At 34.1% G+C, this 22165-nt stretch overlaps 1 protein-coding gene across 3 annotated transcripts in view; it reads left to right on the top strand.

The window, feature by feature from the left end:
• KCNH7 (potassium voltage-gated channel subfamily H member 7) overlaps positions 1-22165 on the top strand; it is a 206264-nt gene that overhangs the window by 159224 nt on the left and 24875 nt on the right. For all 3 annotated transcript variants that reach the window (XM_054515413.1, XM_036386642.2, XM_054515414.1), the window contains 4 exons: positions 5131-5556; positions 10098-10497; positions 10976-11175; positions 21186-21438. In XM_054515413.1, coding sequence (XP_054371388.1) covers positions 5131-5556; positions 10098-10497; positions 10976-11175; positions 21186-21438 — 1279 coding nt within the window. The remainder of the gene's footprint in view (positions 1-5130; positions 5557-10097; positions 10498-10975; positions 11176-21185; positions 21439-22165) is intronic.

Consider the following 22165-nt stretch of genomic DNA (forward strand, 5'->3'; position numbering starts at 1 on the left):
TCCTCTCTTTTAATATCTAGCTTAATAAAAATAAATTATGGGTTAGAGATATACATGTATTCAATTTTGGTGAAAGGGTCTTGTAAGTCAGTAAGTATTATTTCCCTGAAACCCAAACAATTTTACTTAACAAACAGGAGAAAAAGGCTGTTCTACTGTTTTGACCATGAGACATGCATGTTTCTTTAACCATTTGAAGATTTTGGGTTGCTGTGTATGTAAATATGTTTAGCTGAATAAGATATATAATTATTTGATAACTTCATGAAAGTTCAGCCCTTCATGGCCTCAGCGAGGCACTTAGCACTCTGAGGAAGTCCCATTTCTCTCAAACAAGCTTCTGTGAAACAGATTGATATCTAGAACAAAATAAATTAAAATAAATTACACTCAGATAATCTTTGAATTTTCAGGTTCCACCACTACTAGCAGTTCTGTTTCAATACCTGCCTAAAATAACATTTGGTGAATATGAGGATGTAGGGGAAAAAGAAAAAGAAAAACCCTCTGTATAAGACTTCATTACTTTACTACAAACTGTCTCACAGAGTGTTTTAGCATTCAGCATTATATACAAACAGACACATTACATGATTTAAAAACCTTTAGTAAAGACACAGAGAGTAAGACAAGAAGGCAAGTATTATTAACATTCCCTACCATTAGTATTTCAGGAGATGTTCTTTTTAGCTGTCCTTTGAAAGACATGCAAAAATATCTTTTACATGTAAAAATACCTTGTAAAGCTGGTATGTGAAAGCCTTATGTAATGCTGTGTTTGCACCAAATCAAGAGCACTTCAGCTTTCTTTTAGTACTGGTGTAATCTTCTTAATTGTTCATGTCTGCATAAGGAAGACAATCATCAAGATGACTGAAATATGAAAATCCATTAAAGTCTTTTGGGGAATTAGGTAATGCCTACTATCAGAAAGTCAATGTTAATTTAAATTCCATTTGTTCATAAATACTCGTGTAATATTTATTTTTAGCTGGTTTTAGATTCAGAAATCTCCTTAGGAGGTCCAGTCTGTAGATGTCTCATGGTAATGGTATGAATAGAGAGGAAAAGTAAAGATATGTACTTACTAGTTATAGCTTGGCAGCTTCAATAGAACTAATACACAGGAGAAAAGAGAGACAGGAGAGGTTACTTCAAGAGAAGAAATTTCCATAAAATCTGTTAAAATCATTTTAAAGCTGAAGCAATACTGCCTCATTTTGAGTCCTCTATCATTCTGATTTAAGGTCAGGACAAAAACCGTCAATTACAAGAATATGGCCTTTGCTGACAAGTCTGATTCATGTTTCTCATTTCTTTTCCTTTCCAAGTTTTTCCTGTTCAATACTGTTATTAGCCTTGTTGATAAAGATCTGAAAATTAGTTCAAAACTACCTTTAAAATGGAAGACATTGTATTGTGTATTTGGATTAGATCTAAAGAGACAGATGTTCCAAATTCTTTCCTTTTTTTCCACTAGCTACAACAATGTTTACAATACAATTATCATGGTTCAGTTTCTTCTTTACATTTTCATGTAATTTCATATTTTGATGTTGAATATCCTTTATTCAATGAGTTCCTTAAATCATAGTAGATATTCGAGTCTCTCACCAGATGAGGAGCTGATGTGTTTCTAGATTTGCTACATCCTTCCTGGCTTAAGGATGCAGGAGTGATCATCCACTCAGTTCTCAGGGCTGTGTGCCTAGCTTTGGACTACTGCTAAGTGAGTGCAGCAACACATTGGCAAAATAATATTTTTTCATGTCACATAGTATTTCCTAGAAATAAATATTGCAACATTGTATTTGAACAGGTACCATCTTCCATAGTTTTACACAAGATGTTTTACGGATGAGATAAATGTTTATTTTAAAGTTCCCAAAGTAATTTGGGACTATATTTATAGTTTGAACTTTATTAAGTGTTTATGAAATTCTCTTAACATTAAAGGTGCTATGCAGTAGCTAACCTTGTCAGTACAAGATTTACTTTAATTAATCTTTTGCAAAAGCAGCAGTGACAAAACAGTATTTAGTACTGAATATAACTACACCATTTAAATATACATACACTTCATATGAGGCACACTTGGTCATGAGATATAGCAAAGTACCATCTAATTTATTAATGATTGCAACCATCAAACTTCCACATCTACTTTTCACACAGATATCTGTGTCCATCTAACTAAAATCTGTTCAGTTTCACTCAAGCCCTTTATACCTTTTTTGATATTTTGTCACCTGCAAACATTGTTCTTTGTTCAAATTTTCTGCAGTACTTCTCTCTGAGATGAAAGGTGTTACCTAGATTGTGAACGTTACATATTCTTTCTGTGAGTGTACATTAGTCACCTATCTTCTGTTTGTTTGGAAATAAACAGCACAAAAAATATTGTGACTTCTTAACAGAGGTGAAAAAGGTCCAATATTTTCTGAATAACTTGCATTTTGCATTTGGTCAATGCAATTGCAGTATGTTCAAGGGATGAGTGCAGTGCTTCTTGAATGCATTGGGAATGGTTCCTGGTTCTTTTCCATGTTCATGTGCTTTACTTAGCTCTATAGTCACTTAAAGAGCCTGGGTGCAGCCCTGTCCTAGACTTGCTCTCACCAAGTGGTAGAATAACCAGGAAACCATACTGTTAATGCATGCAATGGTTTGGCAGAAATATTTATTTAACAATTCATGGTGCCATTAATATTTTATTATTTCTGCTATGATTTATTCATATGCTATTATGCTTCTTTGTTTCTAGGTCTTTGGTTTTTACTGTGTGCATTTGCATTCTTTAATAAATTTAGAATGAGAATGCCTCAGAACAAAATTTATGAATATACATGTGATAGCAGTATGGGTCTCTCAGACTGTCTTGAAACTAAAGTTTGACTAGTAGAATCATAGAGTGATAGAATGGTGTGGGTTGGAAGAGACCCTAAAGATTATCTCCTTCCAATCTCCCTGCCAGGGCCAGGGCTACCTTCCACTACTCCAGGTTGTTCAGGCCCCATCCAGCCTGGCCTTGAATACTCAGTGAAATGAGGGAGTACTGCTCTTCCCTCATTTTGTCCAATTGTTTGGATTTTTAAACTCTAGTTTTGCCTAACTCATTTTAAACCAATTTAGGAATAAATGTAACTAAAATTAGTTTTTGAGTCAGATTTCAGAGGAATTAGTCCAATTTATATTCTGCATTGCTCTGAAATGAAGCAGAGTGTCTGGAATTTTCAAGCAACAGAAAGAAACATGTGAAGTAAGCTTTATTGTCCTTGTTGCTTAATCCATTTTCTTCATTGTCTGAAAATCCAGCGGAACAGTAATATAAATTTTATAAATAGCAGTTTACTTGGCACATATACTCGCTGTTCTTAAATACTAAGAAAACCTTGTCAACTCATCAGGTGGGGGACTAAAAATATTAAGACTGCTTAAGAGACTAAGCAATGCTTCAGCTTGCTGTCAGCTAATGTGTTTAATGCATAAAAAAGTAGCCAGCACCATTAGTTAAGTGCAAGTCTTAATTACAATACAAAAAATTGATGAACCGCCTCTACCTCAGCAGACTGCTCAGCCCAGTGCTTGGTGGCTGCTTGGAGCTAGCACATATTCTTTTGGATGACTTAATCACTTCTTTCTTCAAGTTCAAAGAAGAGTGGTTATTAACCCTCATGTTCACACAATATTTTCAGAGTAGAATTTGACTGGGTAAGATTAGTGTCACTTATATTACTAAGGATAGGATCTAAGATTTATACAACTATTTCTGTTGGAATTTTAAACAGAAAAGACTGTGCTGACCCTTAGAATTTTCTAAGATTATGTTTGAGGAGCATGGATTCCCTCAGTCTTGAACAAGCTGAATTCTCAAGTCCCAGAATACTAAATGTAAAAAAAAAGCAAATAAAAGCAGGCAATATCACTGAAAAGGTATATCCCCTTCCAATCACCATTTCATTTGAGTCGAATTATTCATTTTAATAGCTTTTGAAGTAACCTATTTTTTTAATAGAATTGTTTTTAAATAGCAGGAGAATAAGGAATAAGCAGAAGTAACTGGTGGAAAAAGGGTATAAGATTTCATGAACATGAATATTGCCCAACTGAGTAATAACTGAAGGTTGTCACCATCTGATGTTTGTTCACTGGCCTGTGTAAAATGAAATGGTGTTCTGAGTCTCATAGGATTTGGAGATCATTTGCAGCACAGAAGGCAATAATTAGCATCATTGCTGACAATCCCAAACACTGAATAGAGAAAATATAATTTACCTTTTGATCCTTAAAGGTTTTGTTCCTTTGTTCCTCAGACTGAAAGAGCAGCCAAAGGAAATTTGTTTTATCTGGTGTTCACACAATGCTTGCTCTTTGCAACAAAGCAAACATTTCAGCTTCCAGAGCCAGCAAATTAAACAGTGCTTACAAATAATCCTTCCAAATAAAATTGAAATCCAACTTAGATAACACCAGCAGATAACAAATCCATACTTTTAAAAGAATAATAAGCTTTAGGCATTGACAAAAGTAGAAGTGGAGGAAAAGGCAATACTCCTGTAGTATCCTTTGTCACACCTTTAGCTGAACTAGAACTATAGCCTCAGTGTAATTTGTAATTTGTAATTTGCATGAAGGTTTCTAACACCACAAAACTCAAAGTGTAGATAGATGTCAAGGACACTAACTTTTTTTAATTTTTGGTTGTGTACACTTCCTAATGAGTGTAAACTCTTTTGTAGGGAATGAAAGCCAATGATAATGGGTTTGCTTTGGGAGAAAAACACTACATCACTGCAAGAAAAGTCTGGCCCTGAGAAGGCTGGCAAGGTTATAATATGGTGGATAAATGAATTTCATGACATGCTTAATAATGCAGATTTTATGGATATAAGATATGCTTCTTAATGTTTGCTACAGGGGACAAGAATCAACCGACTGTGCAAAATTGTCAATGAATATATTGGACCTGGCAGACACCATGAATTTCACAGAAATCTAGTTTGCCAAAACACTAAATAATTCAAGCTTAATTCTCAAAACTACAATGAAGTACTTTTTGTCCTGTATTTGCTATGTTTACTGGAAGTAGATACACTGTCTGATTATTGATGTGGATATTTCTTATTCTAGGTTCTATCCTTAGGGGCTGATGTTCTACCAGAATATAAACTCCAGACACCTCGCATCAACAAGTTTACGATATTGCACTACAGTCCTTTCAAAGCTGTCTGGGACTGGCTCATTTTGTTGCTGGTCATATACACTGCCATATTCACCCCTTACTCTGCTGCCTTCCTTCTGAACGACAGTGAGGATCGCAAGAGGAGAGAGTGTGGATATTCCTGCAGCCCACTGAATGTTGTAGACTTAATTGTGGATATTATGTTTATCATTGACATTCTAATAAACTTCAGAACAACATATGTAAACCAGAATGAAGAAGTGGTAAGTGATCCAGCAAAAATAGCAATTCACTACTTCAAAGGCTGGTTCCTAATTGACATGGTTGCTGCAATACCTTTTGACCTGCTGATTTTTGGCTCTGGCTCTGAAGAGGTAAGCTTAAATGAATAAGAAATCTTAAATCTTAATTTATTACTTCATGATAGTATTCTGTGTATCCTAAAGTATTTTTTGCTTGTTATTTAATAGCTGCTTAGTATTTCCATCCCATGTTTTAAAGTTAAATTAAAATTACATCTTCCTTTGTAGAATAAGGCACAATGTTAGCTTTCATTGAGAAGAGAAGACGTTGAATGATTCAGCTAGTATTTTTCAGTTTTACTATATTTGACACTGTCTTTAGAAATAATAAATATATTGTGTATGAAGGACTTGGTCAAATGGTTTTATATAAGAACTGCTGCTTTGATTTATCACTTTTTAAAAACTTTCTATGATGCATATAAGTGCTGTGTTGGCATTGCATCATTAAAATAATTTTTCTATGCTCAAAATGTTTAGGTCAGATGTTTACTTAGCAGAAAACAGGTTAGTTGTAGCATAAACTATACTAGTTATCAAAGAGATTTGGCTGTTGTCAATTTTATCAAGAATATGGACTATCAAAAGAAGCAAAAAAAAGATTACCTTGACAAGCATGATCTATCTGCACAACAGAGTAAGAAACTGCTCAATATATGCATCCAAAACTGGCCTAAAGGTATATAAAATATATGCTATATTGTGGATTCCTGACCCAGTTAATCCAAAAAATTTTATTTAATTTAAGAAGGGATAAAATCATAATATTTTCTCTGAAAAGTAGAGAATTGGGTTTGACTTTTCTGTGATGCACAGAATACAGAATTTCCTTTTTTAAACTAGCAAACTAAGTAAAACGTAAATGAGGAGTCTAGTGAAACATGAGATAAAACCATGCACTAAAAATAAATGTTACCAAGGAAAGCTATAAGAAGACAGAGAGTAATATAAAGGACAGAGGGAACATATTAATAGTTCTCTTACCAGAAGAGAACTTTTTTACTTTTTTATTCAGTAGGTGATTAAAAAGCTCAGAGATTTAAGAGAAAATTTGATCACCTTTTGCATTCATTATCTGTGGCGGGTGTCCAACTTTCTGCTGATAACTTTTTCTGTGGTTTTGAAAGCACAGATACATGAAAGACCAACATTTTTATAATGGCATTACTTCTAACTCAGACTACAGTGTTGCCCTCCAAGCATGGTCTGCATTCCTTTCTGATCATTGATCACTTGTCATTGCCAAAAAATTATTTTCAATGATTAGAAGTGTGGAACATAAAGGATTACAAAAGGGATCAATTCCAAAGTTCATTGAAGGAGTGCCCCTGAACATCATTCTTCCCCACCTCTCCTGTTACAGAAGTTCTTAAGAGTAAAGTGCCAGGTGCTAAAGTCCTGCTAAAGGAATAATTTCAACATAAAATAACATTGCAGATTAGAGTAACAAAGAAGAGCATTCTTGCAGATGAGTAGACAAATATGAAAATGTGGAAGTTGAAACAGAAATTATTGGACCATGTAATGACTTTTTCACTATTTCAGATATAAGTAAATTGAATCTTTATTCCCTCAAAATCTAGTAATTGACCAGTTTCTCTAGCTGGAAAAAAATGGCTTTGTTTATCTAAGCAGTAATGATGTTATATAGATTATGTTCCATTCACCGAGACATCATAGCTTCTCTCTCTCATTCATGGTATTGAATATGTCAATCACTTTTCTAAGCTGCTACTTACTGCAGTTTTTCTTCCTACACTGCTAACTATAATATTTCACCAATGATCCCTTTTTCATACTTTAGCAAGAAGAGGCAAATATAAAATTGACAGAATGGAGCATTTTTCATTTAATAGAATTTTTTAAGTCATAAAAGCTATCTTTTTTTGTAAAATAGCTCTTTTTTGTTATCTAGAGATTCTTCAAAGAAGATCCCCAGTGAAAAATTGTATTGAATAGCCTTTTTATTAGAAAACATGAGCTCTACAGAGAGCTCCACGTGTGTTCATGCAGCTTTAAAACACCTTGATATCAAGTGGAGTCTTGAAAGGGCAGGAGATAATAATCCAAATACCACATACAGCACTATCCAAATGCTTCTATTCGAGCCATACTTTTTCAACCATAAGAAAGCAGCAGAGTTAGACTGTTAACTTTCCAATTTCTAAAATAGGGAAATAATGTAATTTTAAATTTTTTTTCTGCTTAATGAGACTCAAAATGATGATGATTGGTAGTAAATAATTCTCTCTTTTGTGTGTGTGTGTTGTGAAAGTTAGGTGGCTTCCCTGGTATTTGGGAAGATAAAAAAAATGAGTAGATGGAGAGGAAAGAAGAGAAAAGAAAAAAAATCTGATGTGATTATCCAACCACTCTTGAACTTGTAGTCCAGCAGATAGGTATGATGGAAACAGAGAAGCAAGCAATCCAGAAAAGAGAGCAGCGTCTATCAGGTTGCTATTTGCAGGTATTAATGGCTGGCACCAGATGGAGTAAGGTAATTGACAGAGTAGGCACCCTGCCTCCTCGGGCATTGTGCTGATCAAAGTGTTCCAGCACACCAACAAAATTACGTTCCATGAGATGTAGTTCTGAAACCAAGAACTTCTGTCCCTGGCCAAGTGACACATGGGAGATGTACTGTTACTATGTGAAGGCTACATCTATGCTGAGAAGTGGACAGCATGTAAGGCACATCAAAACTTGTGGACTATGCTTTTCACTTCTGCTGCCAGCTCTGTTTTAGTGTTAAAGCCTCCTCACTGTGTTAAAGAAAATTAAAACTGAGGATGAGTTTTTTGATGCTTGAAGCATATCTAGTCTCATTCATGCTGATTTTACCCTTGAAGAGATGAAGTTTTCTTATGTTATATACCTTCCACATACTCCAGAGCTCAAACTGATGTATCTAAGTATAGGATTGACACTGAGTATGAATATTATTAGCAAGTTTTATCTTAAGAATGTGGTGGAACAGTGATGACATATTGTAGATTAACAATCTACCATCTCATCTATTTAAGAGGCACTGTAAGAATATGTGGTCTCTTGCATGACGTAGAGATATGACTACATCTGTAGGGAATGTTTCAAACACCCCACTAAAAACAAATCTTAGCTTTTCTTAAGGGATCATAAATATATAAACCTGATCTATCTACAAAGAAAAAATAACCTTAGCACAGTATTTACATGTTTCTGAATCTCAGCCTAGGCATAACATTTTGAAGGGTGTGGTCTTTCAGACTGTTCGAGTCACTAATTTTCTTTATGTAAAGTTATTATTTGGGGTATTAAACTGAATTTGGGAATGTTACCATACATTGCTCATTTACTCAGAAAATATGAACAATTCATTGAGTTGTCCACTGAGAAATGCAGCCAAGAAAGACTCTTGTTTTTTTCCAAGAGCTTTGGGGTTTTACTCAGAAACATGGTAAATACAAGGATTTAATAAAACATAAAAACTAGTCTTGTACTTGTTGCAAAAAAAACTTTATTGTTATGCATACTACTGTCAGAGTGGTTTGTGAGGCTTGGAAAACTTTTCCTGTTAAGTGTCATGTAATATACATGTATGCTAAAACAAAAACCCAAACCAAACAAACAAACAAACAAAACATTAAAATGTATGCAGTCTTGGCATTTACTGAATACTTTTATATATGTTCAGACTTAATGCAAGGAAAAAAGGTAGCTGAGGGGTTTTTTAAATCCAGCTGTTCCTCTTAACAATGCTGTCCATTCCTTCTACAAGGAATTAGCATATTTACTAATTTAAATATGAAAACTTATACTAATCACCTATTTTTTTGCTATAAAAAGATCAAAGCCTCAAAGAGGTTGCAATGGATAATAGCACACATCTGCACTAAAAATCTTGAAATACATTCCTTCTTTAAAATTCTCCTATTTACTTTTATAATGGTGTAGTACTTTTATTACTGGCTTTTGCCACTACACCTACAAGATGCAAAAAGATTAATCTGAAGGAACTTTTACATGATGTTCTGTTCACAGTGCTTTATCCTCTTTCACCTGTATGAATGCTTTTATCATTACAAACAGGAGGAATCTTGTAGATATACTCTTTGAGATACTTCTGCCCTAATACTTCACTTTTCTAGAGTATGTGTGTCAGGGCATTGCAAGGAGCTTCTAAGTCAGGATAAATACAGTCACACAGCTTTCTTCAAGAATACTTATTACCCATGTGGACTTATTACTTATGTAGTCATATAATTATGAGTAGTTCCAATAATTTACACATTTTATCATGTTAAAAAAATCATTGATCTATTGGATCGTTAAATCCATTATGGTCAACTCAAGAGTCCAGATCAAGTAAAATATTCAACATGAGAGGGTATTTAGCACATAATGACAACTTCAATATATCTTGATTTTAAATGCACATTTCTTATTTTTTCCCTGCTTTTATAATGAAATTGATAGCTTAAAGATAATAAAATTAAATTTACATTGAAATGGGTTCTTCTACTCTTTGTGTTGATTCCCCAAAAAAATTGAATTTGTGGTGGTTTATTTATGCTTACTATTCATGAAAATACATTTGGTAACAGAGAAAATTAATTCCTATCTTATTTTTACAGACAACTACATTAATAGGCCTTCTGAAGACAGCTAGACTGCTGCGTTTGGTGAGGGTAGCACGGAAACTGGACAGATACTCCGAATATGGTGCTGCAGTTCTGATGCTCCTCATGTGCATTTTTGCACTAATTGCACACTGGCTTGCTTGCATTTGGTATGCCATTGGAAATGTAGAAAGACCTTACTTGGCTCACAAGATTGGTTGGTTGGATTCTTTAGGAGAACAACTAGGAAAGCATTACAATAAGAGTGATGCAAGCTCTGGACCATCTATCAAGGACAAGTATGTTACAGCACTTTATTTTACCTTCAGCAGTCTGACAAGTGTAGGATTTGGAAATGTGTCTCCAAACACCAACTCAGAGAAAATCTTTTCCATCTGTGTCATGTTGATTGGCTGTAAGTAATTTTATCATGGATTTTAATCTTTTTTTTCTCTCTGTGTTTGAGCAAATGGCTTAACATTCTAAACTAATAAGATTATAAGCATGCAGCTGGAAGGGCAAATTCCTAGGGAAAGGAATGTTGTATGCAAAAATATGTTGTGACTCATTCAGTGTCAGGAAGTAATCAAGTTGGTTGACGACTCAAAATCTGTTATCCAAACTGTCAGAATATCTGTGTTGTATATCAGTGCCTGTAAGCAAATCCTGTATAAGGTAAGAAGGTGAGTTTGGAGTGGATTTAGGAAATTCTATCCCATAATATTTATATAATCATAATTATATTTTATTTTTCTATTTAAAACTGAACCCATAAATGTATGCATACCTTTTTAACTCTTCCCTTTGTTCTTAACTTTTGCTTAGCCGTACTCATCTGCAAAGCCCTTAAGTAATGATATGATTTAAGCAAGTTTTGTTTCTCTTTAATCCAGCATTAATGTATGCTAGCATTTTTGGAAACGTATCCGCAATAATCCAAAGACTCTACTCGGGAACTGCACGGTACCACATGCAGATGCTGCGAGTGAAGGAGTTCATCCGCTTTCATCAGATCCCAAACCCTCTGCGGCAGCGACTGGAGGAATACTTCCAGCATGCGTGGACATACACCAATGGCATTGACATGAACATGGTATGTTCTTCTGTTTTTCAGGCAGAGATGCTGGGTGAGCAATAGATAAATGCATGAGAAATTAGAAAAAGTCTTTAAGTCTTTAGTATTTCTAAGCTGTAAAAATACAAGTTTAAGAAGGTGCATATATATCTCAGTTGTTTACAATCAAGCCACTACATGTTTAGCACACAAACATTTCACTGCCTAGGTTATTGCCAGGTATATCAGTAAGCTGAATTCTCATTGTGTATAGGAAAGCTTGAGAACTGTAGGCTACTTCTGTAAGCTTAAACAGGGAAAAAATATATAGGTTTCTTCTTTCAGATATAGGTGTTCCAGAATTTTGTTTATTCTTCGGCCTGATTTTCCACTTCCAGTATCAAACAAGAGAACCTGTGTTCTGTTGATGTCTACAGAGCTACTGTTCTATAAAACCTGTGGAGATCAATTCTTTTTCCAAATCTTTCCATGTAATCTAGAACAGGTATATTGGGAACAGGTTGAAGAGAGGAGCAGGCAGGTTTTGCTGCTCTTTTCAAAGAGACATATTTGAATCACACGATAGTCTGAATAATTTGCTTGTATTCACAACCATGTAATTCTGCACAGAAAATCAACACAGTACTACTAACCATTTAGCCATCCACAGAAACTCATTTCTGACAAGGAATAACACTCATTTTTTCTGGTTTTGATAAAAAAAGCCCCTTCAATCTCTCCTTCTATAAATACATGGCTAGCTAAAAAGGAATAACAATCTGTTAGTGAGCAAAAGTAAGCATCTGTAACACTCTCTTATTTTCTGGAGATAGAAACATTTTTTCTGAAAAGTCAACATCAATTTGAAGACACTGAGGGCATTGTACATCTTAAGGACCTGTGAATCTGTGTCTCTGTAGGGATACTTTCCAGAGGTATTCAGAGCTGCAGATTAGAAACTGCAGAACTCTCCAGAAAGCTGTCAAGAACAAGAAAATGTATACACTTTTGTAACAATTTAACTAGAAATCAGCTTCCAAAATTTTGACATACATTCAAACAGCCTTCATGTGATATCTATAACTACATTTCTGAATGACTGTCAGAGTACAACATTTTTATGCAGCAAACAGAAAAAATGGTCTCGATTAAAATCTTTTATAAAGGAGAATCACTGACAATTTGACTTTATGGTTACCATTAAGTAAAGCAGATCTTGAAAATACAATAGAAAATTAATATATTTGTCTTCACCTGCCACTTCCATGTGTCCCCTCCAAAGGAATAATATGTCCAGGGCAGGACAAGGACAATTGTATAAACCTCTGCTGGGGATTACTGCAGTGGAAGGCAGCATCAGTAGCTTCATCCTGTGTGGCACTGAATATCCCTAATTCCTTCTGATGGCAATGGAATTGTGGGGTACTCAGCACTTTGCAGGATCAGGCCCTTAAGCTGCAGGGGTGTTCAACCTAAGCCTAAAGCAGCTCACTGAATTATTTCTGAAGATATTACAAAATCATATATGCTTTAAGTAATTCATTGCCACTAATGGATGTACTAAACCACCTGGTTCACATGAAATAGTAACTATAACTGGATATTGTCACATGAAAAGTTGCATAATTTGGAAACTGGTGTATGGAAATTAGTCTTGGATTTGTCATGAATGTGAAATAACAATTAAATGGATTAAATAGCCCATATTCTGCAATATGATTGTGAGGCAGTATGGAGGATTTGTTTTTAATAAAGTGTGGAAAAACTCTCAAGTTTAGTATCTTGTTTCATTGTATTTTATTCCTTATTCTGTTCACAGTTCGATCCCTCAAGTTTTATGTCAATCGCCTTATTTCCTTTAAGAGTTTGAATGTATTACACTTAGTACAAGGATAATATAAGAATTGTGTGATTTACATTGTACTTATGAAAGATTTATCTCTTTCCTGTCTGCTTCACACCTAAATACATGGAATAACACCACCCACTGGTAAGAGCAGGAGGTATTTATATCAAATTTAATTCCAGTATAAAGTGTGAAGAATATCCATGTTATCTGTTGGGTTTAGAGCTTGTTCAGTGCTTTCTAATTTTAATTGTAACTTTTTGCATGATGAAGGGGTAGATAGCAAAGGGAAATAATCCAAGCAGAATCAGATGTGGGGCAAAATGGTTACTAAAAATTAGACATTAAAAAATGTTAATCTAACCATGTTTATTAATCACTGTTTTACCCCACAACTCAAGTCATGCTTCTTTGCCCAAAAAAGGTCATGTGCATATTGGTTTGCATCAGATAGTTGCTCTGTAGGAATGTCACTGACAAAGTTGTCATGCTGCTGATCATTCTGCATTTTCCTTTGTGTGAATGCTCTTGGTTTACACCATATCTGCATGTTAACACACGCACCTATGAAGTTTTCTTGGCTATTAGCCATGTGCATATGAGTTGGACTTGCATGTGGTTTTTTACTTAATTTTGCATGAAATATTTGCATTTACAGAATAAAGGACTAATATTGTCCTCAAACAATTGTGTTTGACTCCTGCCCATGTCTACTTGGAGTTTTTTGTGAATTCTGAAGGCAGAATTTCATCTAATATTTTTTTTCTTCATTTCATGACTGAAAGCTGAAAAAAAATCAAAAATCTCCTTTGAAATCTCCTTTGAAATATGAAGTGAATAATAATTTACATTGTATATATATATGTACATGCAACATATACACACACATACTCATATATATATATATATATATATATATATATATATATATATATATAAAAAATGGAGAATATATTTCAAAAGATGTTTTAAATTATCCTCAGTAATATATTTAAGAATCCAGGTAAAGTGGAAAGCAAAATACAAAAGAAGAGATTAAACAGAAACCCTTTTAATCTCAGGAGTAATTGTGCACTAGGACTAAACTTGATTTTTTAAACAAAACTCTACACCCTAGATTGCAAACCAGAACTGTATGCTTACTTGAAATGGTTAAACTTAAAATTAGCTTTAAAGACCTGCTAGTGAAATATGCTGAGACCTTGTTTATTTGTTCATTTGCTCCCTTCTGCTCCATTTTTACATATTTTTGATTATATTTCATTACATAATGTATTTTGGTTATAAAAAGTTTCACATAATTATACATGGACTGGATAAACAGGATTTGGGATTTGTTTTAATCTGGATAAAAAATCTTGAGTCTATAGAATAAGCATAATTTAAATCATGTCCCTGTGATATACACTGGCAAAGTCAAATTGCAAAAAAAATGTTTACATTGCACATTGTTTCATGAAAGATGTCACCAGTCCCAAAGAATCCAATTCTTGTAATAATTTTAATTGTCCTGTTCTAGTTTTTCTAAATTCTTTTTGCCTTCTTTTTTCCCTTTCATTCCTATGTTATCAGTCCAGCACTGATAATGGCATGCCTATGATGCTTACCCTAAAAAGATTAGTTATTTAGTGTTTGAGATTTTTTTTTAAGTTATGCATGTATTTTTTACAATCCTGTCCCATCCTTTCTTTCCATGGATCTCCTGTGCATCTGAATAGCTTTATTGGTTTATTTTACATTTGAAAAGAGTTCAAAGAAGTAACTAAGTGGGACATGCTGAAAAGTGTTTAGCCCAGTGTAAACATTAATTAAAATTTTGGGTGTGGGACAGATGTCTTTTTGGTTTGGGTTTTGTCCAATAGCATGAAAGGGGAGCACAAACCAGAATTTTTATGAATGAGTGTATGATTTCTCCTGCAAGCATCCAGGCAATTGGCTCATTTTACTGTTGTGATCTTGGCCACTGTGATCATACAAGTGCAGTAGAACACACACCTATCTTGAACCAGTAATTCTATGGTAGCAAATAAAGGTCCGATTCAACATTGCCTTGAACAGGCTTCTTTTGTAAGAAATTGGCCATTGACACCTGGTTTACATCACTACATTTTTTCATTCTTGCTTTTCCTCCCACTGTGATCACTTCTTACAACAAAACCAGTTTTAGCAATAGAACCAGTGCCACTAATGTATTTGAAAGCAGAGAATTAGAGAAGTAAATTAGAATTTCAAAAACAGCAAGGAGAAATTCTTTGTACCATCAAAAGACTAGTGCAAATTAGATGTGTTTGGAGCAAAATCTAGCAGTAAATTCTTAAACCAAGGGAATATGTAATCATGTTGGAACTTGGCACTGCTACTTGCCTATAAGTTAGAACACAAATCACAAGATATAAACCAGCCACAAAGTATATATATATATATATATATATATATATATATTTATATATATATATATATAAACAGCCATAAACCTGTTCTTTCATTTTCTAAAAGAGGCAATTTTAAAAATGTGATCACCTCCATTGAATTGAGTTGTAGAAAATAAGACCTCATTAAAAAAATATTTTCAAGGATGTCCATCTATTTCTAAATGATCCTTTATCAGTTTCTCAGTGCATTATATTTTGTGGTCTAAAATATCAAAAGAAGAGCAATTCTTCAACTATCATATTTTTTGAAATATCCAGATCTGATCAATCTTCAACTTCTACAGACTTAAAACTTTTCTCTAGTAGGGGAGTCAACAGTTGAAGAAACTGAAATAATTTTTCATCTGCCTTGTTCAGCAATGTATCATATCACAGAGATCACTTTTCAGATGTACTCAGAAACTGTAATAGGACTGTAGAAGAATGGTCCCTGCAGCTTCACTAATTCCAGCATAAAGATGTCACACATCTGTGTTGTGGTGATGACTGAAAACAAAAGATCCTATTCTTGATAGGGTTGTGAGGCTTCAATCTCATTGAAAGGTGAATTAGCTCATTATCACATACTGCTTCTCTCTCTCAACTGTTGAAAGGAAACATACTGAACATTTTAAAAAATCATCCTCTACAAAGAGGATTTTTCAGAAATATTCTTTCTTCTATGTGGAGCCCAAGAGCTTCTGGAGCAGTATTATTGCCAGCTGTGACCCTGTTCTTTCTTTTCTAAATGCTGAAAATGCTTAGAAATGTTTCAAACTTCTACTTACAGAAATAATTAATTTCTGTAATTAATTATCAGAGTAATATTAAATAGTAAATTCTAAATTCTTTCTAGAAATAAAATTACTGAATTGCAGAAATGTTTAGCCTGGATGGTGTTATTCAATTACAAGTGTCAAATGTTTGCAATGGAACTAAATCCCACACTATTCTCCATCAGAGGAAACAGCTGCTGGAGGACAGAAATCCTAATTCAAAATCTATGCAGTGCAATTTGTGCAGCTAAAGAGTATCAGGTTAGCCTTAAAATTAGGTGGCTGGCAAAAAGATAAAAATTAAATACATAGGTTATTTCACCAAATATATGAATTAATATTAATTAGTTTTACTAATTCTTTCTGAACAAAGACAAAAGGTTAATAAAAATAAAATGTTTTAATATAAAGTTCAGCTTTTATTATTCAAATATTTTGAGAACTTTATTCAGCATTTAGTGATGCCAATGTCAACATAGCCTGAGATCTCTCTTATGAAGGTGAGAACCAAATAGATATTAAGTATGTGTGGTCATGACACAAAGTGAATTTACTCTTGCCTCTTTGTACCTTCAGCTGCTCAAATTTTTTGCTGTGTTAATTTTTTGTATGGATCAGTTTCTCAAACCATTTCACAAGGAGAGATCATGACAAGGCAGGAATAATCAGACAAAGTGGAGAAGGACCAGAATACTCTTCCATTTATGCCATCTTAAATTCTCAGAGGAACTTGGGAGTATGCCTTTATCTTTCCCTCTATATGCTGGGCACCTGCCACTCATAAACAAGTCTAACTGGTTCTAGGACAAGAAAGCCTTAGTCACTAGTTTCAACATATCCCAAACACAGCACAACACACAAGAGCACTCTTGTGCTCTCTTCAGCTGCTGTTTGGTATTTAATGATCCCACCTATATTTCAGCAGAGAAAATGTGTGACAGAAGATTATATGCAGAATTAAACAGTATCTTTGATTGTAAGGCAACAAGCACTGGAGAATCTCTCATACTAGGAAAGGCTGAGAGAACCGGGACTGCTCAGCCGGATAGGAGAAATGAAGGTTCACAAAGGATCACATCAATGTGAGCGAATACCTGAAGGAAGGGTCTAAAAAATGTAGAAAAAGGTTTAATTTCAGTGGTGCCCAGTGACAGGACCAGAGGTAATGATCACACACTGAAACTGGAGTATTTGACCAAACACCAGGAAACACATTTTTACTGTGAGGATAACTAAGCACGGGTAGAAGTTACCCAGAGAGGTGGTGGCATCTCTGTCCTTGGAGGTATTTGAAAGCCATCTTGGCATCACTCTGGCTACCAGCTCTAAGTAGACCTCCTTGAGCAGGGAGGATGGACCAGATGATCTTTCCAACAAGATCATTTCCATCCTCAATCGTTCTGTGGTTTTGTTGGTATGGAATGTGGTATTTCCATGTTTAATGAAAACTATTTAGCTAATATCCTGGTTTGATTCAGGTTAAATACTTTCTAAATATTTTCTATGAGTCATATATCAATACCTGTTGAAGAACTGAGAATTAAAAATCTAAAAATTGTCATGAATTTTATAATTTATCCAAAAAACCCCAAGGTTATCTTTGCCCCTAACATTTGCTTGTTGCCTGAGATTAAGGCGCAAAGATATGTCCAAATCTGTTGTCACAAATGTGCCTGATAAATGTGTGATATCTTGCTGTCATCCTGAGAAAAGAAATTAATGAAGCTGGACTCCCTCTCCTCATAAAAAGATCATGTTCTTCAAGGCAGTAAGAATCATGTCCCTGCTATCCTCACAAACAATCACCTATTCTGTGTAAAATGTTTTACATCTCTCTGGATGGCGTTATCCTCCTCTGTAAGCATGCCACGTAGATAAATCAACATTATGTGATGTGGAGTAAGTTTCATTCCAAACAGGAAGAGATAACTGAACTTGGACTTGATAACTATCAATGACAGACAACTGAAGCCTGTGGTCACAGCATCTTAACTGATTTCCTTTACTTTTTCTTTGTCAAGGGGGAGGGCTACAGCCGATTTTATGTCTTATTACATGTCTTTTTAAAAATATCTGTGTGTATTTCTTGAATTATGCATGACATCTGATTCCAAACATTATTCTAACCATGAGAATCCAAGATTTTTCTCACCAGAGCCCCGTGGAATCACAACTGAGGAGATATTGTGTATAACAATAGAAATATGTTAGGCAAGAATGGAACAATTGAAACTCAAATCTGTATTTAAATGATTTATTCGTTTTGGGTTTTCATTAATAATAATATTATTAAACAGCAGTTCTAATTTTATAATTTTCAATTTTTTATTTTGAAGACTGCATGGATGGTTTTCTAATATTTAGAATAGGCAGAGTGTGTACAAATTTGATGTTGATGTTGATTCTCACAGTATAACATAATTTTCAATAGAATTTCAGTAATGAAATCAGAATATGAGAGTGAATGTAACAAATATTTGAGAGTTTGGGTTGGCACAATGTCTGTACTGCACAGCATAAAACTTCATCTGGAAACATCAAATTCTGTATTATGTCACCTATTGGACTTAGATTAAACACCTCACCATGCACAATGTGTGCAATATGATAAGCTCTTTTTAGTAATGTAGGTTTTACCATTGTTTTAACAAATTTATCTTCCAATCAGCTTCTTTCTTGAATTTCTAAGCTTGTATTAATGGAATAAACTCCATTGGAAACCAATGTTATTTAGTCTTCCTTTTAGGCATTTTTAAAACTGTGATATTAAAGAGTAGATGTTTTTTGTCTCTGATGTATAAAAGTACTTTAGAGTGTAAGCTCCATGGAGCAGGGACTTTTTAGTCACAGATGCTTGAAAAGAGGCTGGTATCTTTCAGATGTCATTGACATTTAAATAACTATCAACTGATATGCAATGATTTTAGAACAGTTTCATGACAAATATAAATTAATTATAAAAATAATTGTTTCTATAAGGGAATATCCAAAGTATCTTCAGAAATATAAACCAACACACATTGTCTGCATTGGTTTTGCTTAATGGTAAAATACAATCCCTTGAAAATCAGATAAACAACTGATGTGAAAAATTAAAACTATTTATTCTAAATGTAATCTAACTGCTCATGACTTCCTAACAATTCAAATACACTTTTCTTGTAAGTACTTCTGAATTCAAAATGCATTTCCTATTTCATATCCTATAAAAAATGGAGCTCTTCTAAATTGTATTCAGATACATACATAACAAACAAATTAATTCAAAATAGGACTTTTGCACTCACATGACTGGAGAACAATTTCAAAATAAACACAATTCTTTTTCTCCTGTTTCACTGGTGTACATATTTGTTTCTCAGTTTTTCAGTATCATTGAGCAAATAAATTCCTACAACCTATAGCTTTTTTATTTCAATATAATTACATTATACTAAAAAGCATAATTGGGTACTAAGCTATTTCTAGTGATGTGATAGATACTGAAAACAGAGTGATGCCACAGAAGCTTTTCATTTATGATATTTTATTTTGCTCACTGTTATTGAATGCTGGCTTTTTCTGATGATGTATAGATTTCATATGGTAATGCCATAAGGCTCAAAAAATTGTTCTATATATGTGTGTTAAAACATTGTTTGTTATTTCACAGCATTGATTTCCATTAACAATCATAAAAACTTTTCAATACTGTTAAAGGTTCTAATATCTCATTTTTACAACATAACTCAGCTGGTGCAGACAGAAGCCTCATATCAGAAATGCATTCATTTTCACCAGCAAGGGATATGAGTTATGAATAATTTCTGCAATGAGAGTGAGTACACAGGATATTTTGTGATGAAGTAGAAATTAATATAGCAACAAGTGAATGGATTTTGGATATATCTTTTCTCTGCAGAAATGTTTACAAATTTTTTTAAAAACAGTGCAGAGGATAAACAAGGATGAAATAATAGACTGATCTAATAACAAAGAGACACATCCTGTTCACATATTCATAAAACTTGTAGCATCAGTACATATTTTGCCTTTAGTAATATGCAGCAGTTGTAGCTGTCCCTAGGGAAAGCCAATGACCCAACCACATCACTGACAGCAGGTAACAGGATATAACAAAGAAAGGTGGTGTGTCATACTGTGTCAGCATGTGCAGAATCACTCACAGTACTCCCATGAAGTCAGTAGCAGAAACGTTTATAGATTCTAAAACAATCAAAGGTGTATTATCCCAGAGAACTTAGAAAAAAACACAGATAATGACCATTTTGTAAACAACTCCTTTCCTTCTAAACAAAATTAACATGTTGCCATGGTACCCAAGAGGAATCCCATGATTCTACTTCAGGCAAACTCCCATTGTTCTGAGTAAAAGATGAACAAGGACGACAGCAAGTAGCCCTGTTGTTTGCTGAGCGAATCATCCGTCTATGTAAATCTGCAAACATTGTTGTTTCAATAGGTCATGTTGCTTTCTTTCTGATAAAAATCAAAGTCCTACAGTTGCAAGAGGGTTATATTTAACATGAAAATCCTAATAAAATGCCCTCATTCTGAAAAATATCTGATCTTCTTCAGATAGCACTCATTTTACAAATGTCATGGTTGTTTCAGCAAAAACCTCTCATATAATAACTATAGTACTTTGACAATTGATAAAAAGGAAATAGATATATGGAAATATATAATGGAAAAGGAAATTCGGTCAAGACTTTCCCTTTCACTGTCTTATTTGTTATTTTCCTGCAGTATAGTCATTCATGTACCCTGAGACCATTTCTTGCAATCAATTAATAGCATATTTTTAACCACTAAATAGGTTAGTATTTATAGGAGTACTCACATTGTAAAAGCTTTGTAATATAGATTACACTATGAATTTGTTGAATTTTAATACTCCTACACCTTTTATGTCTGTTTCTAGGTCACTTCTTTCTTTTTGTCGAGGAAGAAAACAAAAATTATATCAAGAACATCCATAGCATTCGCATGAAATCCTTATGCTTGTCTTTCCAGGTCCTGAAGGGATTTCCAGAATGCTTACAAGCTGACATTTGTCTGCACCTCAACCAAAATTTGCTTCAGAATTGCAAAGCTTTCCGGGGGGCCAGTAAAGGCTGTCTTCGAGCTTTGGCTATGAAATTTAAGACAACACATGCACCTCCTGGAGACACTTTAGTGCACTGTGGAGATGTTCTCACTGCTCTTTATTTTGTGTCAAGAGGCTCCATTGAAATCCTTAAGAGTGACATTGTTGTAGCCATTCTTGGTAAGTACATTATTACAAGGCATATTAAAAGAGTCAGATTTTCAAAAGAAATATTTATTGTTGCTCCTGGGACAGGAAATTTGTAAATATTTACTAACTAATTTTTTTTAATCAAGCAAAGAAATAATTTAAGAAGAAAAATCTACATTACTGCAATAATTCACGCGCACCAGAGCCCAGACCTTTAGATTTCTAAAGATTTATCTTTAGTCACAGTAATCCCTAGGTAAAAGACAAGCTGCAAGTTAAGTTATTCCAGTTCTGATTATACTGCAAGATCAAAAGTCAAGGCCACTCTGTTCTTAAACAGTGATGAAGGTATTGAGACACATAGACTCCTCTCTTTGCTAACTGGAGCAATCTACTCTGGGCATTCAAAATGTCTTCTAGAGAGTTTCAGAAATATCTGTTTCTGCCCACTAGGCATAAAGGAAAAGAAGAGAATAACAGATTAATTTTATCTAGAAGTAATGACACCAGGGTTTCCCCTATATTACTAACACATCCTTGTTTGTATAGCATGATGAGTTACTTGTTTTCTTTCCCAAAAAAGTTGGCTCAGTCCAGCTGGGACCTCACCTAGAACTGGTTAGCTATAGCAGTATGGAAAGTAAAATAACTAAAACCTTGCATAACATGACTACAGATTTTCCCAATTTTATATTAGATAATAAGAATGCAAAGAATAATTGAGTAGATGAGTTAGGATTTTGATGTACAGAAGCAT

This window comes from Molothrus ater, chromosome 7 (genome assembly GCF_012460135.2).
Source record: "Molothrus ater isolate BHLD 08-10-18 breed brown headed cowbird chromosome 7, BPBGC_Mater_1.1, whole genome shotgun sequence".
Taxonomy (NCBI): Eukaryota; Metazoa; Chordata; class Aves; order Passeriformes; family Icteridae; genus Molothrus; species Molothrus ater.